The 23663-nt window shown below is 40.5% G+C and overlaps 2 protein-coding genes across 4 annotated transcripts; both read right to left on the bottom strand.

Annotated features, from left to right (window-relative positions):
• Nucleotides 1-572: 572 nt before the first annotated feature.
• Nucleotides 573-6051, bottom strand: manea (mannosidase, endo-alpha). Of its 3 annotated transcripts, none has more exons than XM_085342561.1 (5): nt 5967-6051; nt 4941-5550; nt 3288-3397; nt 3094-3170; nt 573-2973 (listed from the first exon to the last, which is right to left on the bottom strand). In XM_085342561.1, exons 2-5 carry the CDS (start codon nt 5440-5442, stop codon nt 2340-2342), a joined length of 1323 nt encoding a protein of 440 aa, XP_085198687.1. In that variant the 5' UTR covers nt 5443-5550; nt 5967-6051; the 3' UTR covers nt 573-2339. The 3 variants fall into 3 exon arrangements, with proteins under 3 accessions (XP_085198687.1, XP_085198688.1, XP_085198686.1); XM_085342562.1 differs by having other exon boundaries at nt 5956-6051; XM_085342560.1 differs by having other exon boundaries at nt 5827-6051.
• Nucleotides 6052-9775: 3724 nt separating this feature from the next.
• LOC146612306 (serine/threonine-protein phosphatase PP1-beta catalytic subunit-like) lies at nt 9776-22435 on the bottom strand. Its single transcript, XM_085343697.1, has 8 exons — nt 22359-22435; nt 18294-18425; nt 13247-13477; nt 13068-13172; nt 12873-12944; nt 12441-12592; nt 11585-11719; nt 9776-11494 (listed from the first exon to the last, which is right to left on the bottom strand). The coding sequence occupies exons 1-8, from the start codon at nt 22408-22410 to the stop codon at nt 11390-11392; spliced, it is 984 nt and encodes a 327-aa protein (XP_085199823.1). The 5' UTR covers nt 22411-22435; the 3' UTR covers nt 9776-11389.
• Between the last annotated feature and the right edge of the window lie 1228 nt (nt 22436-23663).

The following is a 23663-nucleotide window of genomic DNA, read 5'->3' on the forward strand; positions in this document are numbered from 1 at the left end:
GCCCGCACGCCGTGTTTGCAGCAATAGAGCCCGCATCCATCGTCTTGATCCCGAAAAAATGATGATACCTACTGTAGTAATGTGCGCTGAATCTTCTCCGCTACTGCACACCGACGCAGAGAATGATGGCTGCAAGTGAAAAAAAGGGGGGGAAGAAAGAAAGAGGGGGAAATCGCGACTACCTCGTTCGCTTGCACACTAAATTCATATCTCGGTGTGCGAGGGCGCCATGTATGCTCAGGGATGTGATGCGATGTGGAATAATTCCCTGCTGGCTGCCCATGCGCTACCTTGCTCTGTTTACCGTGGATGCAGCTGCAGGCTGTGGCGGAGCGCTAGTTTGAGTGGGATGCTGCGATTCCGCTTTAGTACCATATTACACTTTAATCGTTTGTTTAAGGTTCTCATTTGAATAAACAGGTCAGTCATCTCTGAAGGATTCACCTCAATTGGTCTGTACAAATTAATCTTTCAGTGATGTAAAAGCTGAAGTCTGATTGCCAGTTAGCGAGGATAATGCACCACAGCCACCTTCAGAGGCCCAAAAACACAATTCTGTTAATTTTCAGCGAGTTTATTTAATATTTTTCGCATTCTTAAATCACATGCAAAAACAACTTACAAAAAAAGTAGGTTCAATTATCTATACAGAGGCTCACAGATGCAGTTTGCCCCATTAAACCTTGTGATTTCTTTTAGCCAGTCAATTAATCATTTACGGGGTTGCTCTAGTGGTTTAATGTTGTAATTCAAAACAGTTGGAGTCATCATCACAGGGTTCATTTCAAAATTAACGACTAAATTTCAGAAGTGCATCAACACGATTTTGCATGGGTCAAACTCCAAAAAACTTTTCTTACACAGCGTCGGATTAAAGGCAGCCTTGCACAACAGCAAGGCAAGAGGACATGAAGACGAGATCTTTGAGTTTGACTTCAGTAGGCAAAGCAACACCTGGATGAGCCAGAGCCAATTGGAAAACAAGTGCTGTGTGCAGGTGAAGCTCATTTGGCTTTTTTGGCCACAATCACCAAAGGTACCGTTTAAGAAAAACTAGTAAAAAGCATTTAATTGAAAAATAAAGCAAACACACACACACATAACTTGCCAACTTTTAAGCATGAAAGCTGTTGCAGTAATATTCTGATTTGGGAGCGTCGGGAAAATTGCATGGATCGAGGCAAAAATAAATTCCAATAAAAGTCAGCAAATTCTGGATGCAAATGTTCCGCAGCCAGCCAAGGACGTACAACTGAGAAGATGCTGGGTTGTACAATTAGACAGTGATCTATAGCAGTCCTTAAAACTTGCTGTGAACTGCTCCAGGAATCCAAGCTGAAGCTGAATGGCTTTCACAGCCATGCTTGCTTATAAACCTGTGGGTAAACATGCTGCATGGCTGCGGAAGCCGAAACACCACCAACAAAAATTCTCACAAGTTCAAGTGATCTGGAAGAAGGACTGGGCTGAAAATTAAGAGGCAAGAATAAAAAGACCACTGTATGTTTTCAGTGGAGAGATGGCTTTGCTGCGGGGGCAGTTTTAACATAATGCGTGATTTGTGCAGATGCAGCCAAACAGCTGTGGCCACGCAGCTGTATGCACTGATAGCACGTCTAGTAAGAGAAGTATCTGTTAGACTTGTACTGTACCATGGCAACAGCTCATAAATAAGAAGGCAATCTACTGCACAGATAAAAACCAATTTTGTTTTTGCCCTCCATTCCCTCAGCTACAAATCTGTTTCAACAACTGAACTGCTATCCTTCCATCCCGCCGCTGTTTGCATCATTATGACTCATCTCAGATTTTAAACTGACATGTCTTTGAAATGTCAAAATCTATGTTGCAGGGTTTTTTTATTTTCTTGTACTGTATTTTGGGCTGAAGCCGAGTTGAAAGCAGAATGAGGCAACAGCTTTATTCCACCAGACTGCTTTGTTTACTCGTGTCTCTGCCTCGTTCCAGAGTGCACTTTATTTCTATTCGGGTCTAATATAGTCACAGATCACAGAACTGCAAAACATGCCTATGCTGTTTCGGCTGGTGAAAATCCAGGAATAGCAAAAATGCACAAGGGTGTGCAAACAAGCGTTAATAAGACATCAGTTAAATTCACAATAATTCGTTCAAGTGCAACAAAACGACATACATCAGCGCAGCCAAAATTAGGATAATTAAGTGGTTCACTTGCCTACGGCTTTGCAAATCATTTGGCTTTTCTCATAAAGTTGGTCTTCATTTGCATTTTGCTCTGCGTTCAGCAAGCAGAACTCCATTTAGCTTTCATTTTGTTTATACCCCCATGAATAAACATCTGCTATGGCTTTTAGTCATTTTCATTCCTGCCACTTTCGTCTCTCACCACCAAATATCGCCGCCCATTTGCGAGTTATTTCCAGGTAGATTGATGGTTTGTTGGGCAGATAGTCCAGATACACCGTCTGGCTTGTTTTTGGAATTGCCATTTCAATCTGAGTCCCCTCGTGCCACTCGTTAAAGGATGTGATAGAGATAAAATCAGGCCTGGCTTCCAGTGCTGCACTCAGCGAGGTTTCGTAGTATTTGCCATTGATGCGGTTTCGAGTGTTTTGGAAATTCCAGGGTCGAATGCTCGTGTCGATATATCCCGGGCCTACACTTGGAATGAACATCAGGTTGTTATCTTCACAGAAAGCTTTTATAGAGGCCCAGTTACGCTGCGTGGAACCGTAGGAAAAACCATTAGTGGCAAAGTAGGTGTAAACGCCGTCGAACCCTGCTGTCAGGATATCTCTCTTGTCTTTCTCCTCCACCAGCAGCGCGATGAAGATGGCGTCATACGGGGTATCCCTGATGCTGTTGGTCTCCGTGTGCTTTAGCAGCTTGGCCCACTGCTCCGAGTTCAACAGATATGAGTCATACACATAGAAGAGCGGAAGAAGTTTGCCAGTGTTTGTCAAGTACTTGAAAAAAGCCGGGTGCTCTCCGTATCTGTGGAGGATGGGATGGGAAAAACAACCAGATGTCAAAGGAATAGAAAGATGAATCTAAATATGCAGATAACATTAATGATGACATCTGAATGACTCTGTGGACGAAATCACTACTCACTTCTCAATGATGTATTTAACATTAGTAAACATGTTGACTTCATCCCTTCCTTTGTATGGCTCAATGTGAAAAGCTACCTATAAAACACACACACACACACACACACACACACCGGGGATCACAATCACAAATCCTTTCATTAGGAATATAATGACGTTTCATTCAAGCAACTGCTGCAATCTCTACACACACACCTTAATGTGGTATTTATGAGCCACCTCAAACAGCAAAGGCACAATGTCGTCTGTTGAGTCCCCGTTGTCATCCTTCATATTGGGAGGATACCAGGAAACAGCAATGACACCTTAAAATAAACAGTTACAGTATCAATATGAAATCTAAAAGAAAAACACCTAGATGGACATTCATAAAGATAACTGGATTCATTTAATGTAAATGTGTAATAAATCTGTATTAAATGTGTGCCTGGAGCAATATTATTAGGCTTTCCTTGTATCAGTGTGTCACTATTATCATAGCTGCCGACACAATTCAATTAGAAGAGTTTTTGTTTGATAGTTGGGAACAATATGTTTATTTTGTGTGAAAAACTAAACACTAACCTATAAATGTCTGCAGCTCACTACATAGATTCAGAATGATCCAAAGAATAGGCAACATGTCATTCCTGTTTGAGCTTAACTGCATTGATTTATTTGGCCTCCTGGTCTCTGAGGTCATCCTCCATCAGCTTATCTCAGCGCCACCTTTTCGCCTAAAAGCCAAAGGCGAACAGGCTTTTCCAGCTGTTACTGCCACCAGGGCAACAACAGCTGGAATTTTCCGTGAACCCACATAAGCACATGTCTAACTGACAATAAACCACTTCTAAAGACATACAGTGTGGTGAAAAAGTATTGGCTCCCTTATATGCTTCAGACTTCAAATACATTTCCACACCAGGATAAATGCAAAAATCAGTTTTTTAAAAAATGATTTCATTTATTAAAAGGGTGAAATAATAATAAAAAAAGCTATCCAAACCTAACTGGCCCTGTGTGAAAAATGTTATTATCTCCTAATTCTAATAACTGGTTGTGCCAACCTTGGCAGCAATAACTGCAATCAAGCTTTTGCAATAACTAGGAATGAGTCTTTCACATCCCTGTGGAGGAATTTGGCCCACTCTTCTTTGCATTTTTAAAAAAAAATTCAGACACATTAGAGGGTTTTCCCGCATGGACGGCCTGTTTAAGGATTTGACTAGACCACTTCAAAACCTTCATTTTGTTTTTGTTTCATTCAGAGGTGGACTTGCTGATGTGTTTAAGATTATTTTCCAGCTGCAAAACCCAAGGTTCTTTGAGCCTCAGGGAAAAAAAGGATGGCCGGGCATTTTGCTTTAGGATTTTCTAGTAGAGAGCAGAGTTCATGGTTTCGACAATTACAGCAAGTCATCCAGCCGCCCGAGACCACCACACTACCACCGCCGTGTTTGACTGTTGGCATGATTTTTTTAAAATAAAATAATGTGTTAGTTTCATGCCAGATGTAACTGGACTCAAACCTTCCAAAAAGTTCAGTCCACAGAATATTTTCCTGAAGGTTTTGGGGATCAAGATGTTTTCTAAGAAATGTGTACAGTGTGAAAAAAATTAAGACATCAGGAAGGGAGCAATATTTTTTATACAGCACTGTATATATTTTCACTAGCTTTTAGTCAAGTACGCGTTTAAATTTTTCTTACTGGTCTTTTATTTCTAGTGTTATTTCTATTGTTATACTTTATTTATGACTTCTTTTTATTCATATTTTGCCATCATTGCATTGCCTGCCTGGAAAGCACTCTGGCTCAGCTCCTGTTGTTTTAAATGTGGTATATAATTAAAAGTGACTTGATGTCTTACCGATGGCTGCTGTACGCAGCTGCTGCATATGAGCCTCTATAACAGAGGGGTCTCTAGAACTGTAAACCCCTAAAGCAGGGTAAAAGTTGGCTCCAATGTCATCAGGTGGGCTGTGTCTCCCTTGTGGATATCCCTGAGCTACCTTAACGTCCCAGTGTGGCAGCTGTGGATGGTCCCAGTGTATGTATTTTCCATCAATCTTTGGGTTTCCATACCACGTGTAGTAGAAGGCATGGAGGTAGTAATTTGGAGGAGGGAACTTCCTCAGTGTCGCTTCCAGTTCTGCATCCTTGTCTGACTGAGCTGCGCTGCTCATTTTGATCTCCTCTGGTTTTTTGTTGCGGTTTTCCTGGCTCTCTGGTTTGGGAAACCCCTTTATATCGGCTGGGCTGCTGAATGGAGAGTCCCGTGATATTAGCTCACTTAAGAACACAGTTATGGCGAGTATAAGCAACACCAGAGCAATTAATGTGATGCAAGGCTTGAGCTTAAATCTTGCCATTCTTCAGTTAGTGCTTGAGGCTTTCCATAGTTCATTGTTGAGACACCAGTGAGTGACTGTGGTTGGATGGGGAGCCAGTAAAGCTCAGCCGGAGAGTGTTTACCCAGCCTAGAAATTGAATGATATAAGAGATGTGAGTACGTCTGTTGATCTTCCCAGAAGTGCCCAGTCATTAAATAATAGACAAAATTGCAGCTTTAGTTATTTTTGCAATAATGTAAAGCTAAGTAATTTCCCATCTATTAATTAATAAAGCAAATAAAAAAGTGGAAATACCAAGTTTTATTTACACTATAAATACAATAGCTGGTTACAGTACGTCCATTACTGCAGCTTAGCACCACACAGTTAAAAAGCTAGCAGCATTAGCCACATGAACTCTACCTGCACTGAACTTCAGACTTGTCAACACCACACAGGCACCACAGGGCTGACACGACATCCGTTTTATTCGTCTACAGCCTAACAGTTAGCTTCTTCTTGCACTAAAACTATAACATTTTCATATCTCACATGAAACACACCCAGTCCAATGGCTCGACCCAGTCCTCATAAATTATTTTCGCTGCTGGGATGCAGAGGACGAGACACAACCTGCACTTCTGGTTTATTGCCTGTCCTGGAAAACGTCACAGATCTACAAACACACTGACCTGAGACTGCTACTGCACTGTTACCCATCCATGCGGTATAGGAAGCTGCCTCCTCTTTAGCTAACAACAGTCATAGAGGCGGTTTAACTGAATGACAATGAGTGACAGCGCCCCCATCGCCGTGGAGGGTTCATTACAGAAAATAATAAAATTAATACCACAGGAATGAATGATAAGATAAGATAAGATAAGATAAGATAAGATAAGATAAGATAAGATAAGATAGAACTTTATTAATCCCTCGGGTGGGTTCCTCTGGGAAATTCGATTTCCAAAAAGCACAGCACCGACAGAAGTTACAGTTACAGAATATTATATATATATATATATATATATATATATATATATATATATATATATACACACACACATACACACACATATATAAATACAGAGACAAATATAAATAAAATATACGAAGGGGATAAATAGAATAAATAGGAATAAAAATAAAAATACAAGTGAATTGCACATTTCAAGTATTGAGGTCTATTTGCACCATTGACTATTTACAAAAAAGTATTGCACAAGGTATTGTACAGTGAGGTGAAGAGGCACTGCAGCTTAGTTGTTCCCCCCTCCTTTGTCCTCCTGTTTCCCCTCCCTCTCCCCTCCAGAGAGGAGTTAAACAGTCTGATGGCGTGTGGGACAAAGGAGTTTTTAAGTCTGTTAGTTCTTGTCTTGGGGAGAAGCAACCTGTCACTGAACAGACTCTTCTGGTTGTTTATGGCCGTGTGCAGAGGATGCCCAGCATTGTTCATAATGTCCAGCAGCTTTTTTAGTGTCCTTTTCTCTGCCACTGTCACCAGAGTGTCCAGCTTCATGCCGACCACAGAGCTAGCCTTCCTGATCAGTTTCTCTAGCCTGCATGAGTCCTTCTTTGCTGTGCTGCTCCCCCAGCACACCACAGCATAGAAAAGTACTCCAGCAACCACCGACTGGTAAAACATCCTCAGGAGCTTCCTGCAGATGTTAAAAGACCTCAGCCTCCTGAGGAAGTACAGTCGGCTTTGGGCTTTTTTATACAGGTGCTCTGTGTTGCATGACCAGTCCAGTTTATTGTCCACCCACAGCCCGAGGTACTTGTACTTGTTGACCACCTCCACCTCCTCCCCCTCTATCTGAACCGGCAGTGGACCTTCTCTGGACCTCCCGAAGTCCACAACCAGTTCCTTAGTCTTTGAGGTGTTGAGTTGCAGGTGGTTTGTGTGACTCCATGCGACAAAGTTCCTCACCAGACTTCTGTACTCCTCTTCCTGATCATCCCAGATACACCCCATGATGGCTGCTGTCTACAAACCAAACATCACAGCAGGTCTATCGTCTTGTCTTCATCCACACCGTGCTGCCTGCACTCCCTTAGTCCTCATGTGTACTGTCCATTGCTTTAGATGGTTGACAGGTTTAAACTCATTTACCTTCACTGACTCCACTCCTTGCATATTCATTGTTAATTATATATCATATTGTAATGTTGTGTAAATCAAAGCATTTCTGTGAATGCAACATCACTATTCAAACCAACAAACCTCATTTGAAACAGTGGTTTAACTTCAAAGATCAGATTTGTTTCAGTGAATAATCTTAACATTTAATATGTACAATAATTAGTTTGGAGTGATTATTCAATCAAATGTTATTCCAGAATTATCTGGGTAGTGACATTTTGAATGGAAAAACCAGTGACACAACCAAAGGAGAAACAGAGGACTCCTCCTTATCTGACCTTTTCCTATGTGAAGTCTGTGGACAGTGAATATATCCAGTGATGATGATAGCCTCCAGCAGTGTTTCCACAGGTTATGAAAGAAGATTATTTTGTGCACATGTTTACAAATAAATAAAAACCCCATTGCTATTTCTTTATTGTTCTGAAAGTGGTACTATGGCTCATTGTTGCTTGGCTCTCATCTCATCTCCACTTGGACCCTCACTGTTTTCTCTGTCACTGACCTCATTGTGTTCAGGCCTTTTTTTCCAGAGGGCTCTGAAATGGGCTTAGAGTTGTTTGGCATTTTTAGCTGCCTAAACTGCCACACTGGTTCACTTCTGCTGCATACAAAAGGATGGAGATGGAAATGTATGAATGAGTGAAGAGGGTGTGTTGAAAATATGAAAGGAGTAGAGCACTTTGAAGAGCTGTTGAATGAGGGAAATGAGAGTGAGAGGAGGACAAATTAAGGAAAGTTAGTTAGTGCATAGGATGAGTGAAGGGAAGCGAGGCCAGCTATGAAGAAGATGAAGAGTAGGAATGATGGTTGATTCAGATGACATACTTGTGGAGGTATGAAGATGTCTTGGAGAGACTTGGAGAGAGAGCCGTGGACTTTTTTTCCAGATTGTTTTTTGTTTGGGATGGAGAAGTGTGTTAGCACTGACTTTCAAGAAGAAGCACAATGTTCAGACCTGTAGTAACTACAGAGGGATGATAAGCTATATCATGAAGCCATGGGAAAGAGTTGATGAAGCTTTGTTAAGCAGAGGTGGTGATCAATGAGCAGTAGCATGGCCTCATGCTGAGAAAGAGCACCACAGATGTGATGTTTACTATGACAGTGCTGATGGAGAATTACAGAGAAGCTCAGAAGGAGTTGCACTGTGTATTTTTGTAGATCTAGAGAAAGCATTTGATAGGGTGCCAATAGGAATTCGGGAGTGGCAGTGAAGTATCTGAGGGTGGTGGAGTACAGTGAGACAGGGGTGAGGTATGTGGAAGGCGTGACCTTTGAGTTCAAAGTAGGGTTGGGATGACATCTGGGATTGGCTCTGGAGGTTTTCTGGTTTGCAGCAGTGATGGATAGGCTGAAAGATGAGGTCAGGCAAGAGTGGACAAATATTAATGTTTGCAGACAACATTGTGATCTGCAGTGAGAGGAGAGAGTAGGTCTAAGAGAGACTAGAGAGGTGAAGGTATGCTCTGGAGAAGAGAAAGGAAAGTCAGTAGATGCAAAACAGATTATGTGTGTGAATGACAAGGAGGAAGGTGTAACAATATAGATACAAAGAGCAGAGGTAGTGAAGGTGGACGAGTTTAAATACTTGGGGGTCAAATGTCCAAAGCAATAGATATTAGACCAGAGAAGTGAAATACAGTGCAGCTAAGGTGGAGTGGGTAAAGATGAGTGCCAGGGGTGATTGGTGACAGAAGGATAGCAGCAGGAGTAAGAGGAAAGGTTTACAAGAGGGTAGTGAGGCCTGCTATGATGCATGGTTTGGAAACAGTGCCCTTGACAAAAAAAAAAAAAAAGATATACTGCACAAAGGATGTTGAATATTGACCTGCCAGGCAGGAGGAGTAAAAGAGGAAGGGCACAGACAAGATTCATGGATGTAGTGAAGGAGGGCATGAGAGGGTTGGTGTGACAGAGGATATTAGATATAGGGTGATGGAGGAGGAGACAAAATGACCACGCAAATGTGGACCCTCTCTTATTTAAGCCAGGAGAATATAAAACTTTAACTATATATTGTGACAAATAAGTGTACAGTGTGTAAAAGCTGCCCACACATTACAGTCAATAATTTAAAAACAGCGTTTAGGTTCCATCCATTTTATTGAATTTAAAGACTTTCAAACAAACTTGTACAAATTGCAAAACAGATTTTGGTAACACCTCATTTTATTCTTATTATCATTATTAGGAAATAAATTAAGTGAAATGAAAGTAAACAATGTGAACAGACAACATAAAAATACAACAAAGAGCAAAACAAAGTAGAAAGAATGAAAGAAAAGAGGCAACTGTTTTTCACAAAATTTCAACTGCACCTCATGTGCAGCACACTAAAGCTGACTCACCAACCAAGCTTATTGCTGGCCAGTGTCTAAGTACCTTCTTGTAGCAAAGGACACCCCATGTGTGGACTGCTAATATGATGAAGCTCCATCCTGAAGTGTCTAATTTGAAATCATATCATTTTTTTTTAACTGTAGTACTGTATTTACACACCAGGTGGCAACACAATCGTACAGTGATGCTAAAACTGCCTGCTCCGCCACCCACTCCCAACTCGATCAGTTTATCCTGGACGGCTGGCATTTTCCCACAAAGCTTCTAAAAAGCTTTGTGTTTGTTTTCACTGTGCTACATGCACGTTGAACTAAACACTTGTAATATTGTGGGGCATTTTGTCAAGCTTTTTTTTTTTTTTAAACAATGTAAGAGCTTATTTAGAATCCTGTGAAATTGCAGCCAGTGGTTTAACATTTCTTATCTTTATTCTCTCCATACAAAGATCCAGCTTTGCAGAGCACAATCTCCTTATATTAGCTGCTCCCATTTAAAACCCACCACTGTCATAAATGCTTCTGCAAGAACTTAACCCACCACAGACATTCAAAGATTCAAAAAGTCTCTCTCGCTCACCTTTCACTATAAATCAAGATCTTTTTTTTTTTTTAATGAAGGCAAATTATCCTAATCAGAACAAATATTAAATACACCAAAGAAAAGGTTAATGCCAGCTTTCTGTGGAGAGCGGCATGTTTTTGTGTGGGAGTGGAGCTGTGGCGCAGGGAGGCATTAACAGAGTGGAGAAATCGATGCCCAGAGGGCGTTGTTTTCGGGTAGAGCGTGTCACTGCCAGCAGCATCTGATTTAGCCTCTATATTTCATTCAAGTCGGTCTGTTCACATTCTCTGCTACTCATTGGGAGTTGCGCTTTCTCATTGGTTAAATATATAAAATGGGCTTGTGCACAACAACCACAAAGTGCACTGCACATGCTGTAACGAGTTTAAGATGTTAAACTGGATTAAAAGAAATGTTATTTGTGTCTAGGGAACTATCATTGCACAGAAACCGCAGTCTGAACTGAAACACACGGAAAAGATTCTCTCGGCTTTTTCAGAGGTCAAGGCAAAATAACGTTGAACCTTCATTTTGTTTTGAAAAAGACTTATGGTGACTTGGTCATGTTGCCGCTCTAAACAGAGTAGCCATTCCTTTACACAACACAGAAGCCCAGAAAACCAGAGAAGAAAGAAAACAAAGCATTAGAAATAAAACCACCAAAAAAGATTATTTGTTAATAATATCAAAAATACCAACAAACAGGCAAAAAAAGAGAAAAAGATTGGTCACAGCAAATTTATGTACACGTACACATTAAGAAAAGAGCTGTCAGTGGAGTTGACGGGGGGTTGGTTGAGTGGGGAAGGAGGAGAAAAAAAGATTCGGGCAATTAGATAAGCCCTGTATCTTCACTATACAGGGGAGTTACAGAGGGGTGCCATGACGGCAGACGGGGGTTGTATGAGGTGAGAAGGAGGAGGGAGAGCCACGGTTGTATGTTCACCTCTTCTTGGGGGCTTGGGTGGTGCGGGGTGGGGTGACGGGCCGGCCAGAATTTACACCACCGTACTGATACTTGGCCTTCTTCTCTGAGGGCTTTAGGATCTTTAAAACACAAACACAGAGAAATGTGTCACTGTCAGTTCACACACACACACACAAACACCCGAAAAAGGCAAATGGTTTTCACACTACCTGGAAGGAGCACATGAGGGATTCATCAACACTCATCATACCGCCTGCATTATCAAACTCCCCGCAGTAGTTTGGAGCAGAGAAAAGTGTGACCAGTTGGCGTTTGGCAAAGAACTCGTATCCATCCTCCACAACCTGTTAAAAGAAAGATGACATTATTCCAGCGCCTACAAAAAAATCAATACCAAGAAACAGGCCTTCAGCTAGTTTCACAATCCAAGTTTGCTATCAAGGTTGAGTGTACGTAACCACCTACATCTGAAATCAATAAGAAAAACCAAATGCAGAGCTGAAATAACCGTGGGTAACTTAGGAACCAGTCTCCTGATTGTTCAGTTGTATGATCAGTACTTTGAGAAAGTCTTATTTGTGACAATCAACAGGCAACAGTGTCATAAGTGGATGACTCTTTATACTACAAGTGTTGCTCCTGTTTACCTTTCTCCATGCACTCCACTCCACTGGTAGGAGATCAAGTTAAGCAAGAGACATCTATTCTATCTCCAGGCCGTAAATGAATAAAGTGCCTCGTCATAGTTTGCATAATAATATTTTAAACAAGAAAAAATATTATAAACTGAGTGCCTGTATGTACAATACATGGGAGGAATACAGAGAACGAATGGGAGCAGGAAATTAGAAAGCTTCTATTAATAGATGTTTTCTGCTCTGTTTTCTGTGTCCTCTCATCAACAACATTAATTAAAATTGAGGATGGACATAACTGAAGCAAATGGATAAACAATTTTAAATCACAGAAAAAAAGAAAGAAAAAGGCTAATCAATATCCTAGCTTTGTGCCTACAGGAACTTTCACTTCACAATCAGACTCGTACCCAATTCCACTCCCAATTACCTGGTGGGCTCTGCAGATGAGGTCCAGGTCATGCCGGTTTAGGAACTTACTGACCACATCTGCTCCGAAGGTGAAGGAGACCCCGCGGTCGTTCTCTCCCCAGCCTTGTACATCCTTGTCTGGATCTGACCACAACAGGTCACACAGCAGACCTGGGATACACACAGGTAGAAGATAGATGGACCCAAGGAACACAAAGCGGGGAAAAAAGTGGAAAGGAGAGAATAAACAGACAAATGGAAAAATCTGCTAAAACCTTGGCTGATGTAACAAAGATGATCTACTGATGAAACAGTCATACACTCAGGAAGAGCGAGGCTGTTTTTTCTATTTAAAAATAAACTTAAATTCCTGGGAGGAATCCAGAGGAAGTGAACATGTTCAGTGTCAAGTACGAGCATACATCTAAGAACATGCAGGTACACACAGTACCTGTGTCGGGCACGTCTGTGGGCCTCATGATCCTGCGGATTTGCTCCATCGACTGCAAGTCCGGTGACAGCCCTGGAACAAAAAGGCAAAAAGATTGCTTTTGATTAAAGAAACTATAGAGCTATTTCAAACACGGGTTAATAAAAAGCTGCAGTTCAGATTCAGGGCAGCGAGTGTCGACGGTAGCTCCCTCACCTCCATGGCAGCAGAAGATTTTCTCATCAATAATAGCAGCAATGGGGAGGCAGTTAAAGCAGTCAGTGAAAGTCTTCCACAACTTGATGTTGAACCTGCGCTTGCCTGGTGAAAGAAATCAAAAGATATTCTCAGAACTGAACTGCACCTGTGTAAAGCCTCAGTTTATTAGTACTTACACTCGTCGTAGAACCCATAGATGCGGTTGATGGAAGCACACTCATGGTTGCCCCTGAGCAGGAAAAAGTTCTCTGGGTATTTGATCTTGTAGGCAAGCAGAAGGCAAATGGTTTCCAGGGATTGTTTCCCTCTGTCTACATAATCACCCAGGAAAAGGTAATTTGCCTCTGGAGGGAAGCCACCATATTCAAACAGCCTCAATAGGTCTGTGTACTGCCCATGAATATCACCTGAAACAGAGGTAAAAGGGATGAGGGGACAGGCAAGTAAGGGTGTTAATTTGACAGTTTAAAGGCAGGATGTTGTAGTTAAACAGAGACAGGCAGGAGGAGAATTCTGCCTAGAGGGAAAAAAAGTGTAGAAATATTTTTAATGCTGTGTTTTTCTACCTCCTGGCTCCTACATGCACAACTCACTGAAGTTGTTTGGATTTTAAGATAAGATCTGCAAGACATGTAGTTTGGTTGGGACATAAGACTGAGCCTATATTAGGACTGCGTGAGCAAGCCAAACAACACACACACACACACACACACACACACAAAAACCATTAAAACTGTCACCAGAGCACGCAAAGTAAGCTACTGAGGCAAAGAACGCTCGCAATCCACATTAATTACAAAAGGACATCCATCCAAAAATCCACACACACACACATATCTACACAAACTTGCTTTAATTTTAACCACTCTCTGAGGATTAACGCTCAATCTCCTTCCTCTTTGACATTTAGACAGGCAGTGATGAGCGGTAGTCGCTCTCACCAGAGCACAGGGTCTCTGCAGAGGAGACTCACTTCATCACCTAGCCAAGACCTGCTTCCTTTTATATCCTCTTGCACCAGCTAAAGAGATGCTCTAATTTGGGCTAAGTGCTCCAGACACAGATGACTACAGAGAGGCCTACCAGAAAAGCGTTGCAATAATAACAGGCTTTATTATGACCAAAACGGAAAGCCAATTCATGCACCACACTCATTACAACATGGCACAAATTACAATGAAATGACAGCCCTTGTTAAGCAGTCCAGCTGTCTGGCCTTAAAATAAAATGACCAATGAAAAAGTAAATTTTATATTGAAGTCATATTGAGGTTGGCTGGCATGATTTTTTCCCCTATTTCACGGTGCCCATCAGGCATCCATGCACCAAAACCCAAACCAAGGCTGGCACCAAATCGTATATGGCTACAGGCCTACACTTAGGACAGCATGCAAAGGCACATTCTTCCATGCAAACAAATAATTTATGGAATAGCTTTAAGTCTGGCAGTATGTTATTTTCTGTTTTTGGTGTTCTTAGCTGGCTGGCTTGTGTTTCACAGCCTCCTACTTTATCTATTTATTTAAAGTTTTGCTCCAGACATGCAGCCCACTGGTCAAGATCTAAGGCATTTACACTGTAGTAACAACTTCATAATCCTTCACATTAATATTACAATATTGAAACGTGAGCGAATTACATATTAATGCAGACATTAATGCACAAAATCCAGGTCATAAGCTGTCAGTATGAAATCAGCAAAGCTTCTTAAAAGTCCAAACTACCACTTTAATTGCTGTTTTTAAAGTGATATCTGGAGTTTAACCTGCTCATCAGAGAGACATGAGGAGTTGGTGGGTGGGCTGGGGTGTAAGAGAGGGATCAGCATTTTTTTTGTTTGTTATTTTCCCATTTTGAGTTGTGGAGGGTGGCATAGTGACATGGTGGTTAGCACTGCCTTTCTGGATGGAAATTGCATGTTCTCCCTGTGCCTGGATGGTTTATAACTGAGTTTTCTGAAGTTCCCAAACACATGCATCCTAGGTTAACTGCTGATTCTAAATTGGCCATAGGCATGAACGGCTGTTTGTCTCTGTTGTGTCTGTTTAGGGTGTTACCTCTTTCTTGCCCTATGACAGGGATAGGCTCATGACCTTGGACTGGATAAGAAGAAGAAAAATGGATGGATGTCTGATGGAGGTCAACTATAGCTTACTATTATGTTAACTTTAGCTGAGGTGTGATACTATGGCAACTTTTTATTTCTCCCTTCTCCACTGATGATGCTGAATATCCAGATTTTACCTGTACAAGTTTAATATATTTTAAATTACTATTAGTACAAGTCACAGACAGTATTTGTTTTGCTCACAAAGGTCTGCCAGGTTCATTTTACACTCGGTATGATCAATTCCACACTAAGAGCTACTGTATGACTAACATGAAAAAAAAGAAAAAAAAATGAAATGAAACATACTGATATGAATGTGAATTTGCAGGATTTTTTTTGGTTTGTTTGTTTTTTTTAAAAAAAAAGGGCAGCCTCTGCCTGCACTCTTACAAGAAACTGTAGGTTGTCAGTGAGTGAATTATTTACTTGGCCTGTTTCTGTTCCGTCAAAACAAACAGACAGTAGAAGCACAGAGATTATGGGTTCAAAACCAGTGCAGAAAAAGGAAAGCTAAAAACAAAACAAAACACAATGCAGAACCACAAATTAGCAGGATTTATCTTCCAAGAGGACGCAATATAAAAGTTCATAAAACATTTTTAGAAAAACAACAGTGCACAACAGCATGGGCTATGTTGTCCATTTGTGGTACAAGCATTAGAGTACAGGTGTTTTAGGAATACTGAATAATACCGCTCAGAGTATATTTGTAAACACTAAGCTAACAGGGTTATTGTCTCGAACGATAGTATAGTGTGTTCAGGTAAGAATATCACCTTGGGGATCATGACGCACACGTCAAATTTAAAGAAAAACAACAAATGTAAATAAAACAGGTACAGTACACAGATCAAGTTTTCGTGATCTTTAAAATATTACAGTAGCCTAATACAGCAATGTTTCCTCCTGCTTCTAGAAACACTCTTGCTCCACTGGCTGAGGCCAAACCCTGTCACATGTTTTTTTCCCTTCTTCCTTAAGTTTGTCCTTTACCACTTTCCTTCAACAAAAACAAAATAAACAGCTGTCTGGTTAAAGACTGACCTTGCCGAATTCTGTGATTTAACGATAATGATGGTAAATGCAAGAAAAGAATCTATTTTAGCATCGCAGACAGACTTGCAATCAACTTAATCCAGGGTCTTTAATCAAGAAAACTAGAGACGTCTTAATTAAAGGAAAAAGTCTACAATTGAAACTGATTTGTGGTGCAATCTTGTGTTCTGTTCTAACTAACTATCAACACACACCCGCCTAATGTGCTCCCTACTTGGGACAAACACCACAGTCTCGTTAAGAGCAAAATTGCACCAAATTAAAGTGAAGTTTATATTGCACCTTGGCAGAATTTGTAAAATCTTAGTGATGTTTTGCAGTTCCAATAGCTTTAGGTCCTCTTTATGTTTCCATGGATAGTGTGAGAGTTTATTCTAGCTGCAGCAAAAGGATAATAAACTTACTCTATAACTAAACTAAACAGGGGCTCAAGTATCCTCTATCACTCTCATTAAAAACACACAAGGATAGCATGTCTTTGGGCAAGTATGGAAAAGAGAGATAATTATCGTAAGCAATTTCTGTTTCATAGTTCATATCATAATACTTTCATATTATTCTCTTCAATTTGTGAACTGTTTGTGCTGCTTCTCAATCACTCCTTGTAGTCAAGAAGTAATAAAAGGTATCTTATTTGCTAGGGGTATAATAATTCTGAAACTGAGGCTCATAATATAAACCAAGGATTTGGAGAATTGTTTCACATTTACGATTTACCTCAGGCCTGCTCATACACAGAGCACACAGCATTGATGTTTGTGGTCTTTCTTCAACTAATTCAACTGATTAACAAATCTAACCCTTTGGTTATTTTGCAGACAACTCTAATTACAAGATGGTGGGGTTTTTTTGTTTTTTTTTTAAATCATAGATTATTTTTTTGTAGCAAAAAAAAATAAAAATCCTCACCCTCATAATGATGGTTATTAGAAGTCTGTGTTTAAGTTTACACAGTGGCAAAGCTGCAAGCTTGGGAAACATTCACTAGTAGAATTACGATTAGCAGATGAGATCGTGTGCAAGTAAGTTCAGAACCTGATCCATGTGACCTAAGTAAATAATTGAAGACATTCACTGTTTGGTCTTTATAGTCAGTGCTTGCCTGCCATCACAGCTGTGGGTTAAAGGCAGCTAATTAGCCTGAGGTTATAGGTTCAAGAACTAAACATATAAAGTTACAATTACAAACAGCACCATCTAGAACTCATCAAAGTTAGACCTGTATGGAGAAAGGCAGACATGGCCTTTGTAAAGCTAGCTGTACTGATCACTGAGATGTTAGACATATAGACACCACCAATGTCAGCATTCAATTAAAATTCCTTACTGCTTCACTTACAATATAAATAGCGCTATCTGAGGCTGAGTGTTTAGGTGGTATACAGTATTACTTTCAAGGGCAGACACATGTAATAGACAGTTCAGAGTTGTTTGAAGTTGCTGCAATACACTGGAGGAATGAGATAAAGCATGTGGGAGTGTGCAGAGATATGCAGGAGCCAGTTAGGCACAGCAACAGTGATGGCTATTTCAAACGCAGAAAGAAGAAGCTCACTTGTAAAAGTGTATTTCTCTGCTTGTTTTTCATTTATCTATAGTATGTGTGTAATCTGTGCATATGTGTGAATGTATTCTCTGTTACATACATGGAGCAGCTGAGTCAAGAGAGTAACAGTGACTTACTATATGACCCAGGATAAGACAGTGTTACCCGGTCTGGTTACATAAGTCTGAGCTGCATCAAAGAAATAGATTGCTGCTGTGGGCTATGCAAAGTTTGTGGTCTGTGCTTTGCAGAGTGGGGGTTTGCCATCAGTGCACCCAACCCTTTGCAGCCAGACTATAGCATTAAAAATTCAGATTATGTTGTTGTTTGACATTTCAAAAGGCCGCAGAAAAATAATCAAAACCTATAGAGTACGTGTTAAACCAATTATTGGACCAAAGGGAAAACAAACAGAGAAAATATCAATGGTGCCCATGTTTTTAGGTTCCTTTAATTTTCTGTGTTCATAAACAATTTAATTGAGAGTTAGGTCAGGGCAGAAAACACTGACCACAGATCTTCAGGGGCGCTTCCAGCTCCAGCAGGATGGGTTGGCTGAGGAAGATCTCCCTGGATTTGATGCAAAGACCCCGCACCTCCGCCTCTGTCATCTGGACTATCTTCCCCGGGCGACATCCCCGCACTAAGGAGGAGACAAACTACACAGTCAGTGCTATTGTCAAGTGAGTGAGTTATCAACAATCAGTGTGTAAAAAAACTCCCAAAAAACAAAACAACACCAGCAACACAAACTTCATCAAAATTAGGCCATGACAGAATAATGCTTCACCTAAGGGAAAAATACTTGTGGCAGTATCACAAAAGCCAATAAACTGAGGGCGTAATGATTCTGTAGCCTATAGCTGCTTATTCTCAGCCATACTTTAGAAACACGCTGCTTATTCTGTGAAAGCAGCTTGCATCTCAGCACTGGTGTGGGTTTATTGGCTGTGTAGCTGCAGTAGCTTAAGCCTACTTTCTGGCGTTCCGCCACAGCTCTGGGTGAAGATTTATCTTATAACGATAAAAAAGGGGAGTGAGAAATGCAAACGCTGGTTATAGTCAGCAGCTGAAACAGACAAAGATATGAAAAGTGAGATTATAACTTAAGAACTACTTGCTTGCCATCTTATCTGGAGGCTGGAATAGACAAAAGTTAAGTTTTATATTGTTTGAAATAGTCTGTGCCTGATATATTTGACATTTTCAATTTCAGGTCTGAAAAAAAATGTAATATTTCTGAATATTTCTTAAAGATTGTCTATAAAGAGCACATTATCAGTCACACAGCATTATAGCTATGCAAAATCATACCAGTAATCAGAGTCATCCCTGGCTTAGAATCAGCCTTTGGGAGATGACTACGCACGACAGTAAGCGTGACTAGTCTATGTAAAGTAAAGGCAATTGGACTGTAATGTCCTATTTGACAGAAATCTATGCATTTTCTTATTATTACTGACAATCTGATAAAAATGAAACTTAATTTAACAAAAGTAGTTAAAATTATTTAATTGCAACAGTGGAAGAGAGCATAAGAATGCGTTTGAGGGAGGCAGCTATGGTTAAATGAGAGTTGATGAAAGTCAAGATACAAAGTATTTAAGTGTACGTTCTGCTTGTTAAATGGTAATTTGCTGAACTGCTATACAGCTCATGCAAAGAGGGTTTCAACTGCTATTTTTATTCTCAGTTCTTATCATTCTGGCGCTAGTCATGTTCCTTTGGCATTGGCTAAAAACCCTGTAGGCGAGGCAAACATTTCTTTACGCAGGAAAAACCACTTGTTATGGTAGTAACTGTGAACAAAAGCTGAAATGAATATAAATGGATAACAGACTCAATAATGATCTCATAATACTCTCTTTTAACTCCTAGGTTGACATTACAAAAAGCAAATCAAAGCAAGGCATGAAAATATTCTCTGCATGGAAACAAAAGTGATGAACAAATCCACAACAGAGGAATTATGCAATAACTAACCATTTTGTTATTGCCTTTAAGCTAGACGCCCACAAAAGAGCCCAATAAAGGGTAGCTGAGCCTAGTGAAGCGAATGCATGTTAGTCAGAGAATGAGTTTCTATACCCTTTTTCAATGTAGCTTTTTCTGTTGTATTTAATGGATACCATTACAGAATGACCACAGAATGACCCCACAAGGGAGCAGTTCAAATTGATGTGTTTGTGTGGAATTCCTAAAGCTTAGTGCCTGATGTTTCTGTACATATATAAACATTTATATGCATTCTGTTTACACTGAGAGTGAAACTCCCTGACTCTCAGTGTTTCATTAGCTAAGAAATCCAACCAAATCTGAGTTTAAGCGAGTAAATCACAGGAATATAAACCAAATCCACAGTGTCAAAAACTGTTCAACGGCTCCTCCGTTAATATTTCTTATTCTCCATCTACTGAATCAGCACTGCTACATTTCCCATCTGCTTCTCAGAGTGCGGAGCATGAAATCGCAGAAGTAGGGCTCTTTCCTCAACAGCCCAGCCTCATCAGAGCAGAGCAAGTTAAGCTTGGATGTTTAGCCTGCTCAGCTTTAACAGTGAACCTTTTACTGTTCGCACTTGCACTCTGCAGGCTGGCACTTTTAAAAGAGATTATGTACTTAATACTACTGAGGGGGCAAAGGCCAAACTGAAGCAATGACAAGGATTTTGCAACAATCAGAATCAGAATCATTGTTTGTTTGTCTTGCAAAACTGTGCGAGCGTTCACATGTTTTATAAGAATGAATAAGCAGTCTCAATGACACTTTTTCTCACACAGAAAAACAAACAGTAAGCTACTTTGTTATGCTGGAATGCAGAATAAAGGCATTTCAAAGGGCTTTCTTCAGAAACTTGACACAAGACCATTATGAGTCTCTTGATATATAACTGGGAATCTGTGGTAAACACTGGGAAAACAGAGTTTGTGTTTTGTATTACTTTAGTATTCTAATCAGCTCTGAGGCAAAACCTTTGATTAAAGAAGATGTGTCATGTATTTATTGCTTAATTAATACTCAGTTATAACTATTTATGATGCTCACATCAGTAACTGAAAGGGTAACCAAATACTTATCTATGAGACAATAACATAATAATAAAATAAAAAACTTTTGTAGACCGCAAAGATTATTACCAAACTAATCACTTACGAAAGACGTCAAATGCCAAGTTCAACTGGCATTACAAATATGAGCAATGTAATCAACAAGTCACAGTTGGAGCTGAGTGCCAAGGAAAAGTGCGTCAGCGGAGGACTTTTGAGCAGAGATAAATGGTTGGCCAAAAGTCACACACACAGCTGTCTCAAAGTCACCTTTCTGTATTCAAAACAACTCTTTAAATCTGAAATGGTAAGAAACCCAGGGAGATGCAGTTACCACCAAGAATTATCCTAGCATCCTCCACCAGAGTCAAAGACAGCAGTGGAAAGTATGCCAAGGACAGCTGAATTCGCTGTAGTGGTCTGCTATGACTCAAAGGATATCTCAGGGGAACAGAAAACTCACGGTCTTCTATGAAGCAGCTGGTCAGCCATCATCCTTCTTTCTGTTTGGCCCAAATATCCTCATTCTTAGACATCACCAAAATTCCCCAAAGTATAAAAGCAAACAACGTCATTGTGAACACAGTATGACTTAAACATCCCTGTAGATGAGCCAAAGAAACACATATTTCACTAATATTCTTTTATCACATGTGTGTTTCTTAATTCTGATGTACCTTTAGTGCGAACAAAGATATATAAAGGTAATATGTGAGCATGAGTGTCCTGAATCACACCAACCTACCCACTAAAAAAGACACCTCCAAACCAAGTCACTCCAAAAAAGGTAACTTTATTTAAAAAAACAACCCAATAGTTAACCAGCTATGATTCATTCAGGATCTAGTGATAAACGACACCCATTAAAGCTATTTGTGTTTTATTATTATTATTCTTTTCCACTTATTTATAGAGCACACCTAATAACCAGGTCACTAATACACAAAAATTTGTGGGGGCAGCAAATAAAATAATGACAACCGTCAGCACCGCGGATGTGGGGCAAACGCGTTTAAACCAAAGGGAGCTGCAATACTACTGCGTAACAGTACAACGATTCAACCTACAACAGTAACAATGACTTTATACTATGCACGCAGGACGAGGAGGAAAGAAAACGTCCCCGCCCCTCCTTCTTGACATCAGCCCCACATAATTTGGCAAATGGGGTAAAACGAAAAATGCCGCAAACACAGCAGACCGAAAGTTTAATTACACACTAAAGTAAAGGCCACGACACGATACGTTATCTGCCAAACGTAACCGCAGATTATTGCTGCGCAAACACACGCTAGGCTTTCAGCGCTTGCAGTGTTTATAAACACGACCAGCTAACGGTAACGTTGGCCGAAGCTAGCCGGGCATAGCGTTAAAATGGACTGACGTTAGCCCTACCAGCTAACACTTTCATGCATTTTGCGAGGCAACCGCGACAGTTACCGGATATTATTTAAACCCCATTTTTTGAACACCGAACCCTTCACCTGTTCCCCACAAAACACACAGTAAATATAACTCAAATTGTTCACCTTCCAACAGCCGAGAGATGAGGCTATCCACGTTCAATTCACCCTCCGCCATCTTCACACTGCTGTTGTACGTACAGTGTTGGCCGCTTCAGTTCCCCCAGCCGACACCAGGGGGGGTTGTTGCTCACAAACCGGTTGCCAAAGACCTTGACCAGGGAGCAGATTAGTGAATAATCCACTTTATTTTTTATTTTTTACCTCCTTTATATACACCCACCATCTACTATAACTATACAAAAATATTAATAAAATTACAATTGTTTAAATAGGAATTGGGATGAAATCTAAAAACGTACGAAAAGTATGAAAGGTACAGTAGCATGTTCAAGGTTCAAGGTTCTTTATTTGTCACATGCATAGTTATACAAGTATAACACACAGTGAAATGTAGCCTGACACGCTCCTCGACATGTGCAAAAATGGGAGGGGGGGTAGAGGAAGAACATTATATATATATATATATATATATATATATATATATATATATATATATATATATATATATATATATATATATATAGTATATACATTGGGTGAATGTGCAGTAGTAGCAGCAAGCAGGCGAATTTTGTACATTAATATGAATAGACATCTGACTATTTTACAGGATAGACAATATAAACATATTTAAAATTAAAGGAATTTGGAATGTACATTGTTCCTTGGTTTAGAGTGTCTGGAAGAGAATCTTGTCTCAGTCAATTATAGATGATGTGAGAGGGCGGGTGTGTGTGTTTAGGGCCCGGATGGCTTGGGGATAGAAGCTCCTCTTGAGTCTCTCTGTCCTTGCCTGGATGATGCGGAAACTTCTACCAGATTGCAGAAGTTTGTTGCCAGGATGGGACGGGTCCTTCAGTATCTGCGCTGCTCTAGTCCGGCATCTCCTGGTGTAGGTGTCCTGGAGCGGGGGGAGAGCAATCCTGCAGCAGTGTTCTGCTTTACGGATCACTCTCTGGAGAGCTTTTTGGTCCTTCACACAGCTGTTCCCAAACCACGATGTCATGTTCTGTGTGAGGATGCTCTCCACAGCGCCTGTATAGAAAATCCTGAGGATCTTTGGAGAGACCCTGAACTTCCTCAGTTGTCGTAGGTGATACAGGCGCTGCCTAGCCTTTTTGGTCTGGACCTGAATGTGGGCAGCCCATGTCAAGTCTGAGGAGATGTGCAGTCCTTTAAGATACTTGAAGGACTGCACCCTCTCCACTTGATGATGATAATGGGCTTGTAGTCTCTGTGCTGACCCCTTCTGAAGTCCACCACCAGCTCTTTGGTCTTGCCGACGTTCAGCTGGAGGTGGTTGTCCTG

The sequence above is a fragment of the Diplotaxodon limnothrissa genome, linkage group LG19 (genome assembly GCF_057381915.1).
Source record: "Diplotaxodon limnothrissa isolate DT_005_m linkage group LG19, D_limnothrissa_male_GT1.1, whole genome shotgun sequence".
Taxonomy (NCBI): domain Eukaryota; kingdom Metazoa; phylum Chordata; class Actinopteri; order Cichliformes; family Cichlidae; genus Diplotaxodon; species Diplotaxodon limnothrissa.

Coding starts and splice junctions, on each gene's coding strand:
- LOC146612306 (XM_085343697.1), bottom strand. CDS start 22,410: ATGGCGGAGGGTGAATTGAACGTGGATAGCCTCATCTCTCGGCTGTTG. Junction 11,720..12,440: donor TCATCTGCAGAGCCCACCAG/GTAATTGGGAGT, acceptor TTCTTTTAACAG/GTTGTGGAGGATGGATACGA. Junction 11,495..11,584: donor CCCTCATGTGCTCCTTCCAG/GTAGTGTGAAAA, acceptor TGTGTTTTAAAG/ATCCTAAAGCCCTCAGAGAA.
- manea (XM_085342561.1), bottom strand. CDS start 5,442: ATGGCAAGATTTAAGCTCAAGCCTTGCATCACATTAATTGCTCTGGTG. Junction 3,398..4,940: donor GCTGCGTACAGCAGCCATCG/GTAAGACATCAA, acceptor GTTTATTTTAAG/GTGTCATTGCTGTTTCCTGG. Junction 3,171..3,287: donor CTCATAAATACCACATTAAG/GTGTGTGTGTAG, acceptor TGTGTTTTATAG/GTAGCTTTTCACATTGAGCC.